The sequence below is a fragment of the Crassostrea angulata genome, chromosome 6, assembly GCF_025612915.1.
Source record: "Crassostrea angulata isolate pt1a10 chromosome 6, ASM2561291v2, whole genome shotgun sequence".
Taxonomy (NCBI): Eukaryota; Metazoa; Mollusca; class Bivalvia; order Ostreida; family Ostreidae; genus Magallana; species Magallana angulata.
In genome coordinates this window covers 21043217-21059905 of record NC_069116.1, presented here as the reverse complement: position 1 = coordinate 21059905, position 16689 = coordinate 21043217, and the positions used below count along the sequence as shown (strand labels likewise).

Sequence of the window (16689 nt, the reverse complement as noted above, 5' to 3'; positions counted from 1 at the left end):
TAAGCCCCCCCTAGCCCCCCCCCCGGTTCCGACGCCTATGATAAGCAAGAAACAGGGCTTACAATTTCTTGTCATGTAAACAAGGCTCGTGTCCTGTATTTGTTTACATAGGTTCTTTATACCAGTAAAAAATCTTTTTCCAGCTTATTTGTCTATCTTTTTATTTATTTTAAGCATAGATAAACAGTTCCTAACGTTTAACATATTCATTTTAGGTTTGAAACTGATATTTTTACTTCAATGTTCAAAATGTAAAACAAAGTTGAAACGCTTTGTTTACATAGCGAAGAATTTCAAGCTCTGTAACTCGCTTATGGCTCAACAAATGACACTCAAATTCCGGTTGCCTGTTAAAAATGCCTTTCTAAAGCATTGTAAATATAAAAATCGAAAAATATTTTTTTGACCAAAATCGTGACCATGCCCCTTTAAGGCTTAACTGCTTATCATCGGGGATTGTCGAACTTGTGGTGATGTTGGAACAGACGATTTTTTTCAAAATTGGCGCCATCATTTACTTATGACGTGGCAGATAAAATGCACAAAACGAAAACATATATCTTGCACTATAATCAAAGAATTTCGTTATGTTTTGTTTTAAATGAATTTTCAATCAAAAAAGGTGTTTTTAATTTAGTTTTGTATCTCGTAAAACTGCATCTAGATTAATATACAATCACCGTTTTCTAAAAACTGCATTTTTAAATTTGATTTTTTTATTTATACAGCAATGGCGTCAGGGAAGATTTCACGCGAATCTTCTGGCATCATTTTTAGCCAAATTGCGGAGATTAACTGAAAATGTAACTATATTTGCTTTGCAATTGAAGCAAGATGCATCGGTTTTTTAATTTATATAATTGTCAAATACATTTATGAGACAATGTGGTTGCTTTAATCATTTCATGATAGAGCTGTGCAGATATGACAGTAATCCCCTTTCCAGCAAAATGAGAGAACTAATTTTGTAAGGAACAGGACATGATCATGTGATTTTTTAAAATTTGTAGTTATGCCTGTTTTTATTTTTTTATGTGCATTTATTAGTGCAACATAGAATTTAAATTTCGGAGCATCTTTCGTTCCCGTTTATAATGCAGTCCAAATTTAACAGCGCCAAAATAAATTTCAAATTATCTACTTAGCAGCTCATCTTAATATTACCCTACATATATTTTGTTTATAATCTTCTAAAAAAATTATTAAATCCAGAATTGGCATTTTTCATATTTATTTTGATTACTTTGATAATATTAGTAGTATTTGAGTGTATGAGTATTTCCAACATTAGTACAGATTTTATTCACATGTTTCAAATAAATTATATTACTTATTCAGCATTAAACTAATTGTTTGACTGAAATTAACAGTTATGAACCATTGTCTAATTGATAGATGATGATGGAAAACAACATTGTAAAGGTTTCTACAAATGGGGATGGCATTAGTAAAGAAGGTGCTGCCATTCCCCCGGAAAAACCAACTCCGCAGGGAGACAAAGGTCCCGGACCTCTATCTGTTGATATACCTATCCATCATGACATCAAACGACAAGATTCTTTGCCCCTCTCGCCTCAACCCATGTCACCTGATCCAGTCCATGATTTACCAGTGGAACTGTTGCAGATGGGATGGAGAAGATTTTGGAGCAAGAGAGAGCAAAGACCTTATTTTTTCAACAAAAATACAAATGAGTCTTTATGGGAAATGCCTCATTTTCCTGGAATGTCTTCAGTATGTTTCTGGGCATTAATGTTTATTCAGCTACTCAGACTTTCTTCTTGATGTTTTTTTTTTATAAATTTATTTTGTCACATAAATATAAACACTCTTTCTGTGAGTAATTTTAAAATATCATTTTGTATCATTTGAGTCAGTTTGATAAGCAGAATTTTGAAAACCACAAGAAATTTACCAGAACTAGCATTTGTTAATAAACTGTTTAGTTATTTTGGTAATAAATATACTCATATAAAACACATTATGATATCGCATATTAGCTCTTCCTCTAAGCAGAAGTCTACTGGTTTTTAACTCCATCTTGTATACATATATAAATGTTGGTTTTCTTTATTTTCAGCCGCAGAACAACTTTTTAACAGACCCACTAGGCATTGGGGGAGAGGGTCCAACACCGCATCACATGGATGCTCGTCTTAGTCGTCCAAGTACAGATATTCCTCAACCACAAACTGGTGAAAAGAGACGGGCCAGCATGGAGGGACTTGGAAGTCCCTCAAAGAGACCTGCTTTTGCATACAGGTTAGAAATTCCATTAACAGTTTTAAAGATAAGTTTTTTAAAATTGTTTTTGTATTAAAAATATTGATGTAATGAAATGAATACAAAGTTTCATGACAGATGATATACTATTTTGCTTACCGTTTTGAACTGTATTGATATTTCAGCCCTTTTTGGAACTTTGACATTCCAACTAATGTGGTGATATTTGAGAGGGTCCCATGCTGCTTGCCCCCGCCAATGCCAGAGGTTGAAAAGTTCAGGACCCAGTTTGTCAACAAACTACGCCAACAATACCAGGAACTCTGTCATACAAGAGAAGGTAATCCAATGTTTTACTGGTAAAAGGCATGACTTTTTTTCATATACAGAGGTATTAAGTTCAAATACTTGTATATAAAGTTATTTTGTAACTCCAAACTTTCACTTTTAACATTATATAATTAAGGAAATAAAATATATATAATTGTTATTAGAAATTTTTGGTAAGTCAACAAAGGTCAAAAGTTCTATCAAACCTACAGTACCGATCAGACCCAACCTAACAGAAAGTAAACCCCAACTAAACCCTGGGTTTACTTTCTGGGTCTACTCCTGGTTTACTAGAGTGGACCCAGAGTAAACCCAAAGTGAACACAGAGAGTAAACCCAGTCAAAAGGATACCCCTGACAGCAGACAGTAACTGTTTATGCGGAATATGCAAGAGGCAGGAATTACAGGCAGTAGGATGGTAAGATAAAAGACAGGTCTGCTTCACACTTCAGTGCGTACAGTTGACCTCAAAAGCAATTTCCAAGTAAATCCTGAGTAAACCCAAAGTAAACCCCAAGTGGACCCAAATTTTTAAAAAGCAAACCCAGAGTAAACTCCAAAAGTGAACCTGGGGTTTAGTTTGGGTTTCCTCTGGTGTTAGGTTGGGTCTGATTGGTACTGAACCTTAATATTTTAGCCATAAACTATTTTTTAGTTTAGAAAAATCTCTATATTCCCTGAAGTTTAGTTGGGGTTTACTCTGGTGTAAGTTTGGGTCTGATCGGTACTGTACCTTAATGTTTTAGCCATAAACTATTACCGGTAGTTGAGAAAAATCTCTACATTCCCAAAAGTTTGAAATAAACATGAAAGTAATTCATGTATTTATTTTTACTATTAACTTTCAGGTATTGATGCCCCATCAGAATCTTTTAATCGCTGGTTATTGGAAAGAAAAGTTTGCGATCGAGGGAAAGACCCGATGCTGCCTTCTCAGTGCACGCCGGAGGTGTCTCAGTCTATGTACAGAGAGATAATGAACGACATTCCTGTCAAACTGGTCAAACCCAAGTACACAGGGGATGCCAGGAAACAGTTGTTCAAGTATGCAGAGTCAGCAAAGAGAATGATTGAAACCAGGTATGCTGCATTTGACCTCTTGATTTCCATGCATCATAGAAAGAAATTGCATTTTGATGTAAAATCTACACAGAAAGATATGCAATGTATAAACATAATTTGTTTTCAATTGCAGGAGTGCTTCCTCTGATAGCAGAAAGATTGTTAAATGGAATGTAGAAGACACTATTACATGGCTACGGAAACAAGGATCTCCTTCGTACGAGGATTATTTGGTAAGTGCATCTGTTTTAAATGTAGTGTCATACCTGACAGTTGTTAATAATTTTGACCTACCTTCTAGTGTACATTGTAGGGGTTGAGATAGTGTTTTTGATAATGTTTGTATTTTGGGTGACTTTCCAGGAGAGACTGGCCCACCTGAAGAGGCAGTGTCAGCCACACCTAACAGAGACGGCAAAGTCCTCAGTGGAAGGGATCTGCAGTAAGATGTACAATATATCCTGTGAGAGTGTCCGCAAAATCCATGAGTTTCACTGGCAGTTATTGAAAGAGCATGGAATTAAGGGTCAGTAGATATTATTTGAAATATATGCTTTAACATTTAAATCTAATAATTTCATTTGGGTGATATTTCACCATATTACATGTATTAAAAATATCTAAGTGTAGTAAGCATTATTTTTTGTCAAGAACCATTCATGTCAGCACATTTAGATTAAGAGTTTAGATTTTCCTTACAGAACCAGCCAAGTTTCCTGATCCAATCAACCCTAGAAAAGTGTTGTGTTACCCTATACAGATGTGTGTGCCATGTCCAAGGCTACAAACTGTTGAGTTGATGCAGGACAAAGAAACCCATACACTAAAATGCAATGGAGAAATACTCAAGATCAACAGTTCACACTTCTGCAAACTGGTAAATATTTATATAACTGTCTCTACTTTATATGAACATGCATGCATGATACGTAAGAGTAATACAATCTATTACACCATATGCTAGTATACATATGCAATGTTTCAGGAACAGTTATACAAATTGAACTGTCGAGATGATCCAAGATTTGACCATTTCCTGGGACGGGTTTGGTGTTTACTACGCAGATATCATGTAAGCTTTATAGGAGTGTATTGTCTTTTTAGCTCAACTGAGCTGAAAGCTCAAGTGAGCTATTCTGATCACTTTTTGTCTGTCGTCCGTCCGTCCGTCTGTCTGTCTGTCCGTCTGTAAACTTTTTACATTTTGAACTTCTTCTCTAAAACCTCTTATCCAATTTCAACCAAATTTGGCACAAAGCATCCTTATGGGAGGGCGAATATAAATTGCAGAAATAAAAGTCCGATCTGTATTCAAAGCGGAGAAAACCTTGAAACTGTAGAAAAAGGGGGGTGCATTTTTAAAAATCTTCTTCTCAAGAACTACTGATTCCAATTCAACGTAGTTTAGCATAAATTATCCTTATGGAAAGGAAAATATAAATTGCAAAAATTAAGGTCTAATTCTGTTTTAAATCTGAGTTATTACGAAAATAATAATAAAGGAAAGGCGTGTTTCAATCAGTTTAATAGCTTCGGGTTCGGCATCTGGTAAAATGGGTAGACAAGACTTGGCCTGGGCAAAACAAAAGATTGGCAGTTATTAATCTGCCAACCTCATTAAAATTTAAGGATATTTGATGGACCAGTATATTTGTATTTGCTGTAAATATTGCTGCAAAATAATGCGTATTTGGAATTGACGATTGCCGATCTGCCCCAGCTTTTATTTTGCCACGGTCCGGGTTTGGATACCCATTTTACCAAGACTCGTATTCCATACTTCTACAACGAGCTCCTTTGTTTAAAGCAGCCATGACATTATACGAAAAAGGGTCGATCTGACTATGATGAATTTGCTTGTTGTGCAACAGTTCGCGAATGAAGGGAAATTTTTGAAACATGCAAAATATATTGGTGCCGATTTTGTGAAGTAAATTGAGGCTAAATATTTCAATGCGTTGACAGTTTTCACACATGACGTTGGTGTTAGCTTGTTCTGATTTTCGTTTCGTTTTCATTATTTATGCTTTGTAACCTGGGAACAGGGATGGGGTCAATTACAATAGAAAGTAATTAATTAAATTACAATTACTTGCTTAAATCCTTCAATTAAATTACCATTACCATTACAAGAGTTTTCAAATGTAATTAATTAAATTACAATTACTTTGCAGATGTAATTAATTAAATTACAAATTACATTTTCATCAAAATTTACTGAAACCATGTTGTACTGGTAGCTACAACATATAAACTTTGAAGGAGGTATGTCTTTAATGTGAATAAAATTTTGTCATAATCAAAATACTTTCCTTCTTTTAGAATTTGCTAACTACTCTCAGACTGATAGGTAACGATTTTTGGAAAGAAAAAATTTAAATGTGGTTTTACTGTTTATTTCAAAACGCAGGTAGACACAATATGGAGGTGTCCCATACATGTACCACCTTGATATTCAATAAACATTTAAAAGTAATATCCGCTACCCTACACCCATCATATCAACTAAAGTATTTCCTGCATGCAAAACTTTTATCTGAAAATTTTCTCCTTTGCATTTATATCCACTATTTTTTCTTTATAAATACAATGCCAAATTAAAGGTTAATATCAGGTATAGAGTTATCAAAACACAATTCACACCTGTTGTTTTATACCTAATTATCAAATGTTTGCAATAAGGGAACACACCCTGTGGACATGCATGTTTGGCATCTAAAACTTAAAACCCATTTGAAGCCATACATTTTAGCTCTATGTATTTTAGGCTATCAATAACTAAGCATGACTTGATAGTTTATATAATTTAGATAAAACTGATTTTGTTTATAAATTAAACAGTTATTTTTGTTTGACTTATTCAATGACAATTGACACACTAATTATTCCAATAAGAATGAAAATAAGTTTTCTTTTTAAGAAAATAGATCAAGCAAATCATCAAATACATGTGCTTAATTAAATTTGGGAAAACTTATAATTAAATATTGAATCACTGAAAAAATTCATTTTGAAAAATATTTAGTATAATGAATATGATAATAGTTCAATGATTTTTACTTCTCTTCCTAACTTGACCTTGTACCATCGATAGTGTGGGGAACTATGGGTGGTGAATAGTTTGATATTTATGTACATCAGTGTGTAATTGAAAGTAATTGAAAAGTAATTGGAATTACATGCCTTTTTAAAAAGTAATGAATTAAATTACCATTACATGTAATTGAAAATTTGGTCAATTACACATTACTTACAATTACATCAAAATTTGTAATTAATTACACTCAATTACCATTACAAATTACCATTACCCCATCCCTGCCTGGGAACTATCGTCTGTATTTCGTGATTTTTATGTATCAAATCAAACAGAGACTTTGGTAAATCAAACAGTTAACTGTATACCTGCGCAAATTAAGCAAAATCTGATGTATCAAAAAAGTACTGAAATACGATTCATTCTATCGGTAATTCGGCATTATCTTTTGCGTAATGGTAGTTTAATGCAATAGGTTTTGTTGAGATGCTCGGCATTTTCTCGAGTTTATTCAGTTTAAATAGAGTTTGATATCGCTGTCGGAAATATGTAGGTATATACATGTATATATATGATTCATTTCGAAAAAATAAATTGTGTTCTTTATTTTTTATAGTGCATGTTTCTTGTGTTTAATTGTTTACAATTTCTATTTACTAACCATATTTGAGTGTTAAGCTTCGAATTATAAGCAAGATACAGAGATTTGCTCACAATTCTATGTTTGTACACAGATCTTAAAAACTAAAGATTAAAAAAGTAAAAAAATTGTCAATATTTATTAAAAAAATTTTCAAAGTCTGTTCTTCCAGAAACCAACTTTAACAACTTATTGTATTGTAAACATAACCTTTTTTCATCATTATTACTCCTACTGTACATGTGATCCTTGACTGTGTTTGTGTACATTTGTATATTAAACTGATTTTGAACCCCAAACACCAGTGAACTGGTCTTGAGTGAATAAACGAATTGAAAATCTTAGGCCCTTTTTTTTTCCATTTTAAATGCTGAATAGGAAATACCAAGTTAAAAATCTTAAGCTGAATGTAATAAACTCATGTGAACAAAATATGACTCAAACCTAGGCGAACTGTGAGCTCTGTATCTTGCTTATAATTCTACGATTGACGCTGAAATTTTGGTTGAACATTAGAAATTCTATATGAATTAGAGTATGTTAAATACTTGTACAAACAAAATAAAGAATGATATTCTGTATATACCTACTCTCTTGGGCCCCCTCTTTATACAATAAATAACGTGAAATCTACATCAATTTTGATAGTTTTTCAGACATGGGTAAATAAAAACGACATCTTTAAAACAGTTTCCATAGTTCTGACACATTTCTGTTGCGGGGATAAAGTAATTATCGCTATTCCTAAGAAAATATCACAGCGGAAAATTATCCTGGTTTGTACGCGAAGTAAATAACAGTCATTTAATTATAATGGAGAAGACAAATAAATTTTTGAATGTTTTTAATTTGAGGAATTGAGCACATTGAGGTACAATTTTCTTCTTCACATCTATACATGTAGGATTTTTAAAATAAAAAACAATAACTATTATATTTTTTTTTAAATACAAAAACTAGTAAGTAGTTGATGAAAAAAATGTACCTACATGCTTTCATATATTTTGATCGCTTTACAAAGTGGGGGGGGGGGGGGGGGGGAATATAGGGAATTGGAAGTTAACAACTTAACAGTGTACCGTATTTTCCCGACGACTCGTCGATGCGGACGACTCGTCGAATTGCCCATTTTTAGCCAAATTTTTAACAAAATCCTACGATACGTCGATCTCAGACCATACGTCGATCTTATCACTTCAAAATGGCCTATAAAACTGCAGTAACATCAGTGTATGATGCCACGATGTCACCGATATTGCTACCAATTATTATTAATGATTAACATTTAAACAATTACGCCTTTACTTATGCATCAAATTTTCAAATACCGGCAACTTCTACAAAGTCGCTTGCATTGTAAACAATTCCCGATATCGCGTGTTATGCAAAACTAAACTTACTTTGTCAGAAATATTTTATTCCCAAGCATTAAAATAAGTATCCACTCTGACTATCGCCAGTGTATTCGCCATTACGTAACCAGCCACCTGTTGATTCGGCGCGTGGTCAATGTTTGTTTAACAATTTCCGGTGTCATAGGCATGCACCTGTCTCGTGTCGGACTTCAAAGGGGGATCTCAAGTGCAGAAAGCTTAGCAATTACTATGATTTGATGAAACTTGTTTACTTTGTATCCAGTAATGCAGCTACACGTTATTGTTTTAGATTGACACTGTTAGAAATAAATCGATCATTTGTACGACTTGATAATGACGATATACGACATACATACGTTTCCTAAAAAAATTATCTAACAATAATCAAAGAATTGGACAATAATTAATCAATGAACTATAATCACTCTTATAACGGTACTCTTTATATGCACAGGGAGTGAAATTGCCGTAAAGATCTCAGCCTTAGGGCAAGATTATTACCACAACCGGTGTCAGCCTATTGTATAAACAGTAGTATTGATAATTACCGATTACGTATTTTAAGATTGAATTTGACCATTAAATATTTCTGATTTATACTTTCCACTAACAACTCTTTACAAATAAAATAATTAAATTTAAAAAAACATCCCCCGGACCTACTGCAATATTTTCTTCCATTCAAACTTGGTTTCAATTTTACTGCGCAATGTTATCTTCCTACTAGTGATACATAGAACCATGTGACGATGTGTTTACAAAAACGGAACGGTAAAACTTTTAATTGATTAAAGACAATGTAATATTTTTTAATAACTGTTTTTATTATTATGTATTTAAGTGTTGACAGATAAGTGAAAATGATAATTATTAAAGATGAACAGTGAATTCAACAACGTAATTTTCAATCACACAGCCAACTCAAGATGATTAAAACCAAGATTTTTTATGCTATTTTAAAAAAAATTCTGACTACGAGCCTACGACAAGTCGAACAAGACGATAAGTCGGGTGCTCTGCTTCAGAGGAAAAAAATACCGACTAATCGTCGGAAAAATACGGTACTCCTACCAAATGTTTAGTTTTATATCTTGCGTAGGCTTTTCTTATTCTGGTAAAAAATAGTATTTCATTAAGGTACAATGTCAAAGATTACGTGTATGCAAAAATAAGTGTAAAATTCGAATACTTTACAATATTTATTTTTTGTTATTCTACCGAGGACCATACGGCACAATATCTTTTGAACGCCCATTGTTGCTCAGGTGAGCGATGTGGCCCCATGGGCCTCTTGTTTATCAAAATGATCTAAAATATTAATTGATGATGACTACTGGTAGAGTTTTTTAATACTGTGAATATTTACATGTATTCCAACTCTTCAAAAGGATATCTTAACCATATTTAGATTTAAAATGCAATTTAGGAAGTGCATTAGACAAAACCAAATTAGATCTGAGTAAAGACAAGCCTAAAATATATTTTGTATGTAAAGCCTTCAGATGTTTGCCTGTTAATGATAACAATATATGTGTTTTGATATTTGTTTCAGACACTTTTTGGACTTGGTCCAAATGAAGGCTTTGGTTTACAGGGTGCCCTCTCTGTCTCAGTATTTGAATGTTTGCATCGAGTATTTGGTGTTACCTTTGAATGTTTTGCATCACCGTTGAATTGCTATTTCAAGCAATATTGCTCTGCATTTGAGGATACTGATGGGTACTTTGGATCTCGTGGGTATGTACATAACATTTCCTAGTAAACTTTTCTGTCAGGCTATGTAAATTTTCTTTGCACATTTCATTTTCATGGATTTTTTCCAGTTGATACATACATGTATATATTGGAAAAAGTCATGTAAAGACCATTTACCCATCTTAAATCCCACTATATAGCCAGATTATTGTAACATTTCCTGAAAAATTATAACTTATTTAACAGAAAATGTTGTGTATATACAGTATGGAGTGATTTACACGAAACAGACACGAGAAATACAGTCTAGACTGCCTTAGCGACTCTCTGTATTAAGCGACTGTCTTATGCGACCATACTTAGACCGCCCAACATATTTCCTATATGAAAACCCTGCATTAATTAAGCATCCCCCTGCCTTACATGACAAGCAACAGTAATTTTTTAGTCCCAAACTGCTGTTTAGACTGTTTTAAGCGACTTTTAGCAAATTAAAATGGCGTCCCCAGCTGAGAAACAATTAAAAGTGTTTTGTTTTGATAACCAATTAGAATATTTATCACCTTTCATGTTAACGGTTATTACCATTAACCCCCACACATGAGGTTTTTCAAGACTCCCGCTATATCTCTATTGACGACTTTTGTCGCACCCTGTATAAACAAACATGGCAGGCCAACAATAATTGAAATTCTATAAACATTAGTTTTTAAGCTGTTTTATTTATTTTTTTTTTTTTGTTTCATGGTAAACGGAAGTCTCGGCCTAACTCATCTGGGCATGTACAAGTTCAAGTTGAATCCACACATCGATATTTATAAAGAAGTTGTGTAATTAACATGTGTATAAAGAAGAAATTGGGAGGGTGCTTAGTCAATTAAACAAACTAGCTGCAGGTCTGTAGCTCCTGGTCTGAAAAAATTTGGATGGACGACCTGGGAGCTACAGGGCCTCCCATAGTATAAAAAATTCAATTTACAGCGCACAAAAAATTGCGCTAGCTTTGGACTGATTAACCTTATTTCTGATTAACCTTAGTTCCCAGGTCGTCCATTGGCATTTATTCAGACCGGGAGCTACAGACCTGCAGCTAATAAACAAACATGGCGGATAACAAGTCTGACATCATACATGTACGAGTATTAAAAACACAAGAAAATGTGTGTAAAACTATGCATGGTTAAAGCTGATTATTGTTACTTGGTAAACGGAAACGTCATATTAAAGAAAACATCATAGATTGAAATGTTGCAGAAATGTAGTTAACATCGTTTTACTTGCCAGTCATTATAAATTAATACAAAACAATTAAATCATACTGCCATAGTCCATTTGGTGAAAACAAAAACCTACTGAGTTTACTTATTCGCTCCCATTTGTTTTTATGATAAGTGATTCTGTACAAAATTAATTTTTTTTTAAGATGATGAAATTTTAATTTCAGTCTATCAAAAACTAGTTTATAGATTAAAGATATATAAATTAACTACATATGTATTTGGTACCAATTATTGAGGATAGATGAAATGTACCTCAAAGATTGTGAAGTTAGTCTTGGACTGTGTTATGTGACTCCCAGCTGTCTTATGTGACTTTTTTTTTATTGGTCCCTTGGATGGTCACATAGGACAGTCTAGACTGTAATTATTTGAATATTCATTTCTATTCTGTCTCACTTACATGGACAAAACTTGTAGCCAAAATGATCCCAGAATATATAATTTCTTCAATTTATATATATACATGAATTTGACAGCACATTTAAATACCAAATATTGTTTTTACATAATTTCCATTTTTGAGTCTGACTCTGACTTTTACAGGCCTGTCCTTAATTTCAAACCAGTAAGTGGCTCTTTTGAGGCCAATCCGCCATTCAGTGAAGAACTCATGGAAGCCATGGTAGACCATTTTGAGGTAGGAATGAAAGGTTGATTTTTCAAAAATCAATGGTTGAAGAAAGCTCTCTACTGAATACTAAGGAATCTCTGAATGTGCATCTATTTTATTGGCCTCTTATAAAGCAAGGATATTTATATAGTTTTCATTTTTTTCAAATCACATTTAATGTATACAGGTTTATATCAAGTCAAACAAAATTTATGTTCATTATGTATGTAGTAGTGCTATAGTTTAAATTTTACATTAGAATTTGGCTATTATTCTGTTAAAATTGTTAGACTAAGTTTTCGCCATTATTTTGAATTTGATAGAACCTGCTACAGGAATCCAAAGAGCCATTGTCATTCTGTGTGTTTGTCCCTGAGTGGCGAGACCCTCCCACTGAAGCTCTGATCAGACTGGAGTCCAGCAGGTGCTTGTTTTTTCTTTAGCTACAAGTCACCCAGATAGATGAATTGGAATCATCACAGTGCTCTCAGAGATTAGAAAGTTTATGCTATGAAGTTACTATGAAACCTCAAATCTTCAGTATTTCATATGATAGATTAAATAAAGAAAATAAATATTAATTCCACTGCTTAAATTAATTTTGTATATAAAGGCATAAATTTGTTTGACGGATCATGTTTGAAAATTTCTGATCACATTGTAAACATAAGTACAGAAGATGACAAATAGAAATTTGGAAGAGTTGTCTTTCTTTTCAGATATAAAAGAAAATCTGTGGTTTTACCTCCTTATGAACACGAGTATCGCCATGGTTTTCAACATATGTGCCCTAAGTGAGTAATGGCTTTGATATAAACAGCTGTCATTATATATGAATATGAAAGGTAGAGGAAAAGGGTTAGTAATGATATGTTTGGGTATTAAATGCATCTATTATAAATTCTTGCTTTGAATAGGGACGAGATGAATGTGAAATCAAGCCATGGGACACTTGTGGTATTTCTACAAAATGATGCTGGCTTTCAACGCTGGAATCCAACACCTGAAAAAATTAAAGAACTTCTTCTGGCTGCTAAACCAAAGGATACTGTTGTTTGATGTGTTTTTACCCTGAAATTCAAATGGAGCAAAAATCTAGCGGGAGTTTGAAACTTGAAAGAAACCTAGGATATTGTGGACACTGCATTATTTGTGTTTCATCAGTTCAGACTAACATCTTGACTAGATTGTCTGAAATTGTTTAGTGGTAGGTTTTATGTTCGCATTACTCTAGTTGTATTATAACAACTCCCCTTGCTCGATGCATTTGGCTGTAAGTTTAAAGCATCCATGCGAGACAAAGGCAGCAGAACTCATGTTGACACCTGAGAAGATGGGGCACCTGCCTCTCCTCTCTCCATTCATCACCCTGACTACACCACAACTTGAACAAAACTTACATACATGTACATATAGATTACAGTACTTTTTAACATGCAAATGTTTGCATATAGTGAAATATTTTACAAATGATATGATTTCTCGAGTTTGGCAAAAATTGTTACCAAGCAAATGTTTCAGAAAGGTCTTTTCGGTAGAAGAAAAGTTTTATTTGAATTTTCAGTCATTTAAAGCAGCAAACATTACTTCTACTCAAACAGTGAAAAGCATAAAATTTGCAGAAGTGTGAAAATATCCATGGTAACAGTAAACGATCACAGTTAGTAGTGTTTGGTATGTACATTTTATCTCCATTGTGTATAACATTGTTGTAGGATCATACATCTTTGTTTAATTGTTTCTATGTAGAGTGTAAATTTTATATAGAGTTTTATTTTCATTGTAAATAGTACATATTGTTAATGTTGTCCTATGTCATATGTGTTCTGTACATATATATGTGTAATTTCTGTGCATTATACATTGTCTGCATGCCATAATGGTACACATATTCCTGGTACACAGTACGTTGTTTTGATGTGCTTTGTTTATAGCTGTAGCAAGCACATTGCGTGTAAGATTCATCGTACATTATACAATGAATAGTTATAGTGTTTGGTGTGTTTTACTTGTTTCCGTCTGAAATCCACACTGGAGACTTGGAGGATGACACTCAAAGTTGATCTCTTGTTATTTATTGCTGCATGTACTTCAGTGTTTTGAGTTGACCCTGTTCTGTTACTGTTAAGATACATGTCCATTTGTTATGTCCAATATTCATGCTGTGGTGTTTTTTTTTCTCTCAGTGTTTCAGATTTTTATAATGCATGCATGGTTTATTTAGTTTTATATTCTTTTTATTCTTATAGACCTGTTACATTTTTATTGCATTATATATATTACTTAATCATTTTATTTGACTTTAATGTGTTTCACATTTTATTACAGATCGCATTTTTATGATACAGTGTACAAATACATTTTGAAAATTCATAGAATTTTCAAAATTAAAACAAAAAGGAAATATAGGTTTTCCAGAAATTGATACTTTAATTTAACTTATATATATTAAAATGATTTGATTTTACTGTTCATAAATAATTTCAATGACATGTGGATTGAGCAAATATGATGCATATTAAGCCTACTTTAACATTGATACTATCACACTTAAACACCTTTTTTAGCTTCCACTTATATTTTCTTACCTGATAAACACAGTATGTATATTTAAGAACTGCTATAACATATTCATTATGGGGTGTTTTTCTTCATTTTATGAACAGCGAAATGCAATGGATTAAGATACATAGAGTTCATATTACCATAAATTCTAGATTGCCTTAATCTTCATTTTGCAAAATCTATTATAATAAATATTGTGGAATCAATTATGTATGAAGGACAGCTGATGGTGATTTAGTGAATTAATAATCAAGTAAAGAGACTATCAACATTGGGGTTTTTTTTATGTAAATTGTGTGTAAGGGTTGATAATCCCTTGTTCCATTAGAAATGTTAAAATTTCTACAGTATTTGTTCACTTACAGAAATTTACAGCAAAAAGCGCACTGGGGATGGTTTCATAGCCTTTCATTTGTCAAGTTACCAAATCTAATGGCAACTATTTCATCACATTTATTTTTGTATCCTGTTAAATTATGTTTTTTTTTCATTTTCAAAGATTGTACATTGCAAGTCCTTTGTTCAAATTACTTAACATCGATACAGGGTTTGATAAATACGACTATCAGAGAACCTGGACTTGTTTCGATGATTTACTTAACAGTAAATTGTATTTTTCTGACTGAGAATCCATGTATCAGTAATTGCATTTGAACAGTTCACAATGGAATTCAGTCCAGTTGTTATTCATTATTAAATGCCAACATTGTATCACACAAAATGTATTGAAGAACCTAAGATAGATAAATACTAGTATCTGCAAAGTTCTTTTCTTGAATTAGTTTATTTTAAACTTGAACATTTAAAGTTGAAGTTTTGTTCAAATATATACCCGGTATACATGCTTTTGTTTCACTACTCAAGCATAGGTTTTATCACAGCAATGAAAACCTGGAGCATTTTTGGAGTTTTACTTGTATGTCTTCAGCTGTCTATCTGCAAGCCTGTATTGAATCGCCAATATAAATTAATTAATGATAAATAAATTAATGATCTCAGATATATCTTAATTCAAATAATCAGGTGATTCATTTTGTGAGGAGAAGTGGAGAGGAGGTTATAGAATGGTAAACATTCAAAAAAAAAATTCTCTTCAATACTATTCCCACGCACACGCGAAATCTCTAAAAACATTTATCGTTATAAATTGCTTTCTCCTTTTTTAAGGGTGATGGGGTTCTTTTAAGGCTTGTTCAACTGAGCGGATGCTTGCAAGGGCTCACCGAAATTCCCTATACTCGCAACATAAACTTTGCCAAATGCTCGCGAGCATTCCCTTTGTTGAACACGCCTCAGGTTCTTTTAGTTACCATGTATCTAAGATCAATTAGGAGTAACCTTCAGGTCAAAATGAAAGTCATGGTAGTGCATTATTCCTTCTTTTCTTTTTTTTACCAGTTTTGCAATAGATAACAAAGGTTTAAATATTCATCAAGGATACATTACTTGTTATAATATGTTTGTTTTAAAGGAAATTATCTAAAATTCTCAAAAATGCATAGTTTTGAATTTTCATGAGACCATTTTTTACAAAAAAAATATTCATCAAATTTAATTTTTTCCATAGCCTAAACAAAAGAGTAGTAACAAAACAATATTACAGAGCAAATACTGTATGCATTATTAATTGTTAAAACGGCTTTAATTCAGCGATGTTTCTGTCATTGCTGTTTTTCCGTTGCCATAGGAACGTTAAAACATTTATCTATTTGGACACTGTAGAATTAAAAATCATGTCTTCCTTAAAAGTAATTAATAGTAAACAATTAATCTTTTAAACAACATAAAAGAACAATACACACACTTCTGCTAATAATTACTGGTTTTGAATGTGAAATTTCATTCTGGTTACCAAGGAAATGCTTTTCCT

General features: G+C 32.8%; 1 protein-coding gene across 2 annotated transcripts; it reads left to right on the top strand.

Annotated features, from left to right (window-relative positions):
* Positions 1-732: 732 nt before the first annotated feature.
* On the top strand, positions 733-15389 carry LOC128188849 (mRNA (2'-O-methyladenosine-N(6)-)-methyltransferase-like). Of its 2 annotated transcripts, none has more exons than XM_052860138.1 (14): positions 733-803; positions 1396-1734; positions 2081-2262; positions 2409-2563; positions 3403-3634; positions 3750-3849; positions 3980-4142; positions 4318-4493; positions 4602-4688; positions 10222-10406; positions 12188-12281; positions 12578-12678; positions 12974-13048; positions 13172-15389. In XM_052860138.1, the coding sequence occupies exons 2-14, from the start codon at positions 1396-1398 to the stop codon at positions 13311-13313; spliced, it is 2031 nt and encodes a 676-aa protein (XP_052716098.1). In that variant the 5' UTR covers positions 733-803; the 3' UTR covers positions 13314-15389. The 2 variants fall into 2 exon arrangements, with proteins under 2 accessions (XP_052716098.1, XP_052716097.1); XM_052860137.1 differs by lacking the exon at positions 733-803 and adding an exon at positions 815-967.
* Positions 15390-16689: the final 1300 nt, after the last annotated feature.

Excerpts from the sequence above, each read along its gene's own strand:
- LOC128188849 (XM_052860138.1), top strand. The coding sequence starts at position 1,396 with ATGATGATGGAAAACAACATTGTAAAGGTTTCTACAAATGGGGATGGC. Across the intron at positions 2,263-2,408 it reads AGACCTGCTTTTGCATACAG|CCCTTTTTGGAACTTTGACA; the intron begins GTTAGAAATTCC and ends TTGATATTTCAG. Across the intron at positions 4,494-4,601 it reads GTTCACACTTCTGCAAACTG|GAACAGTTATACAAATTGAA; the intron begins GTAAATATTTAT and ends GCAATGTTTCAG.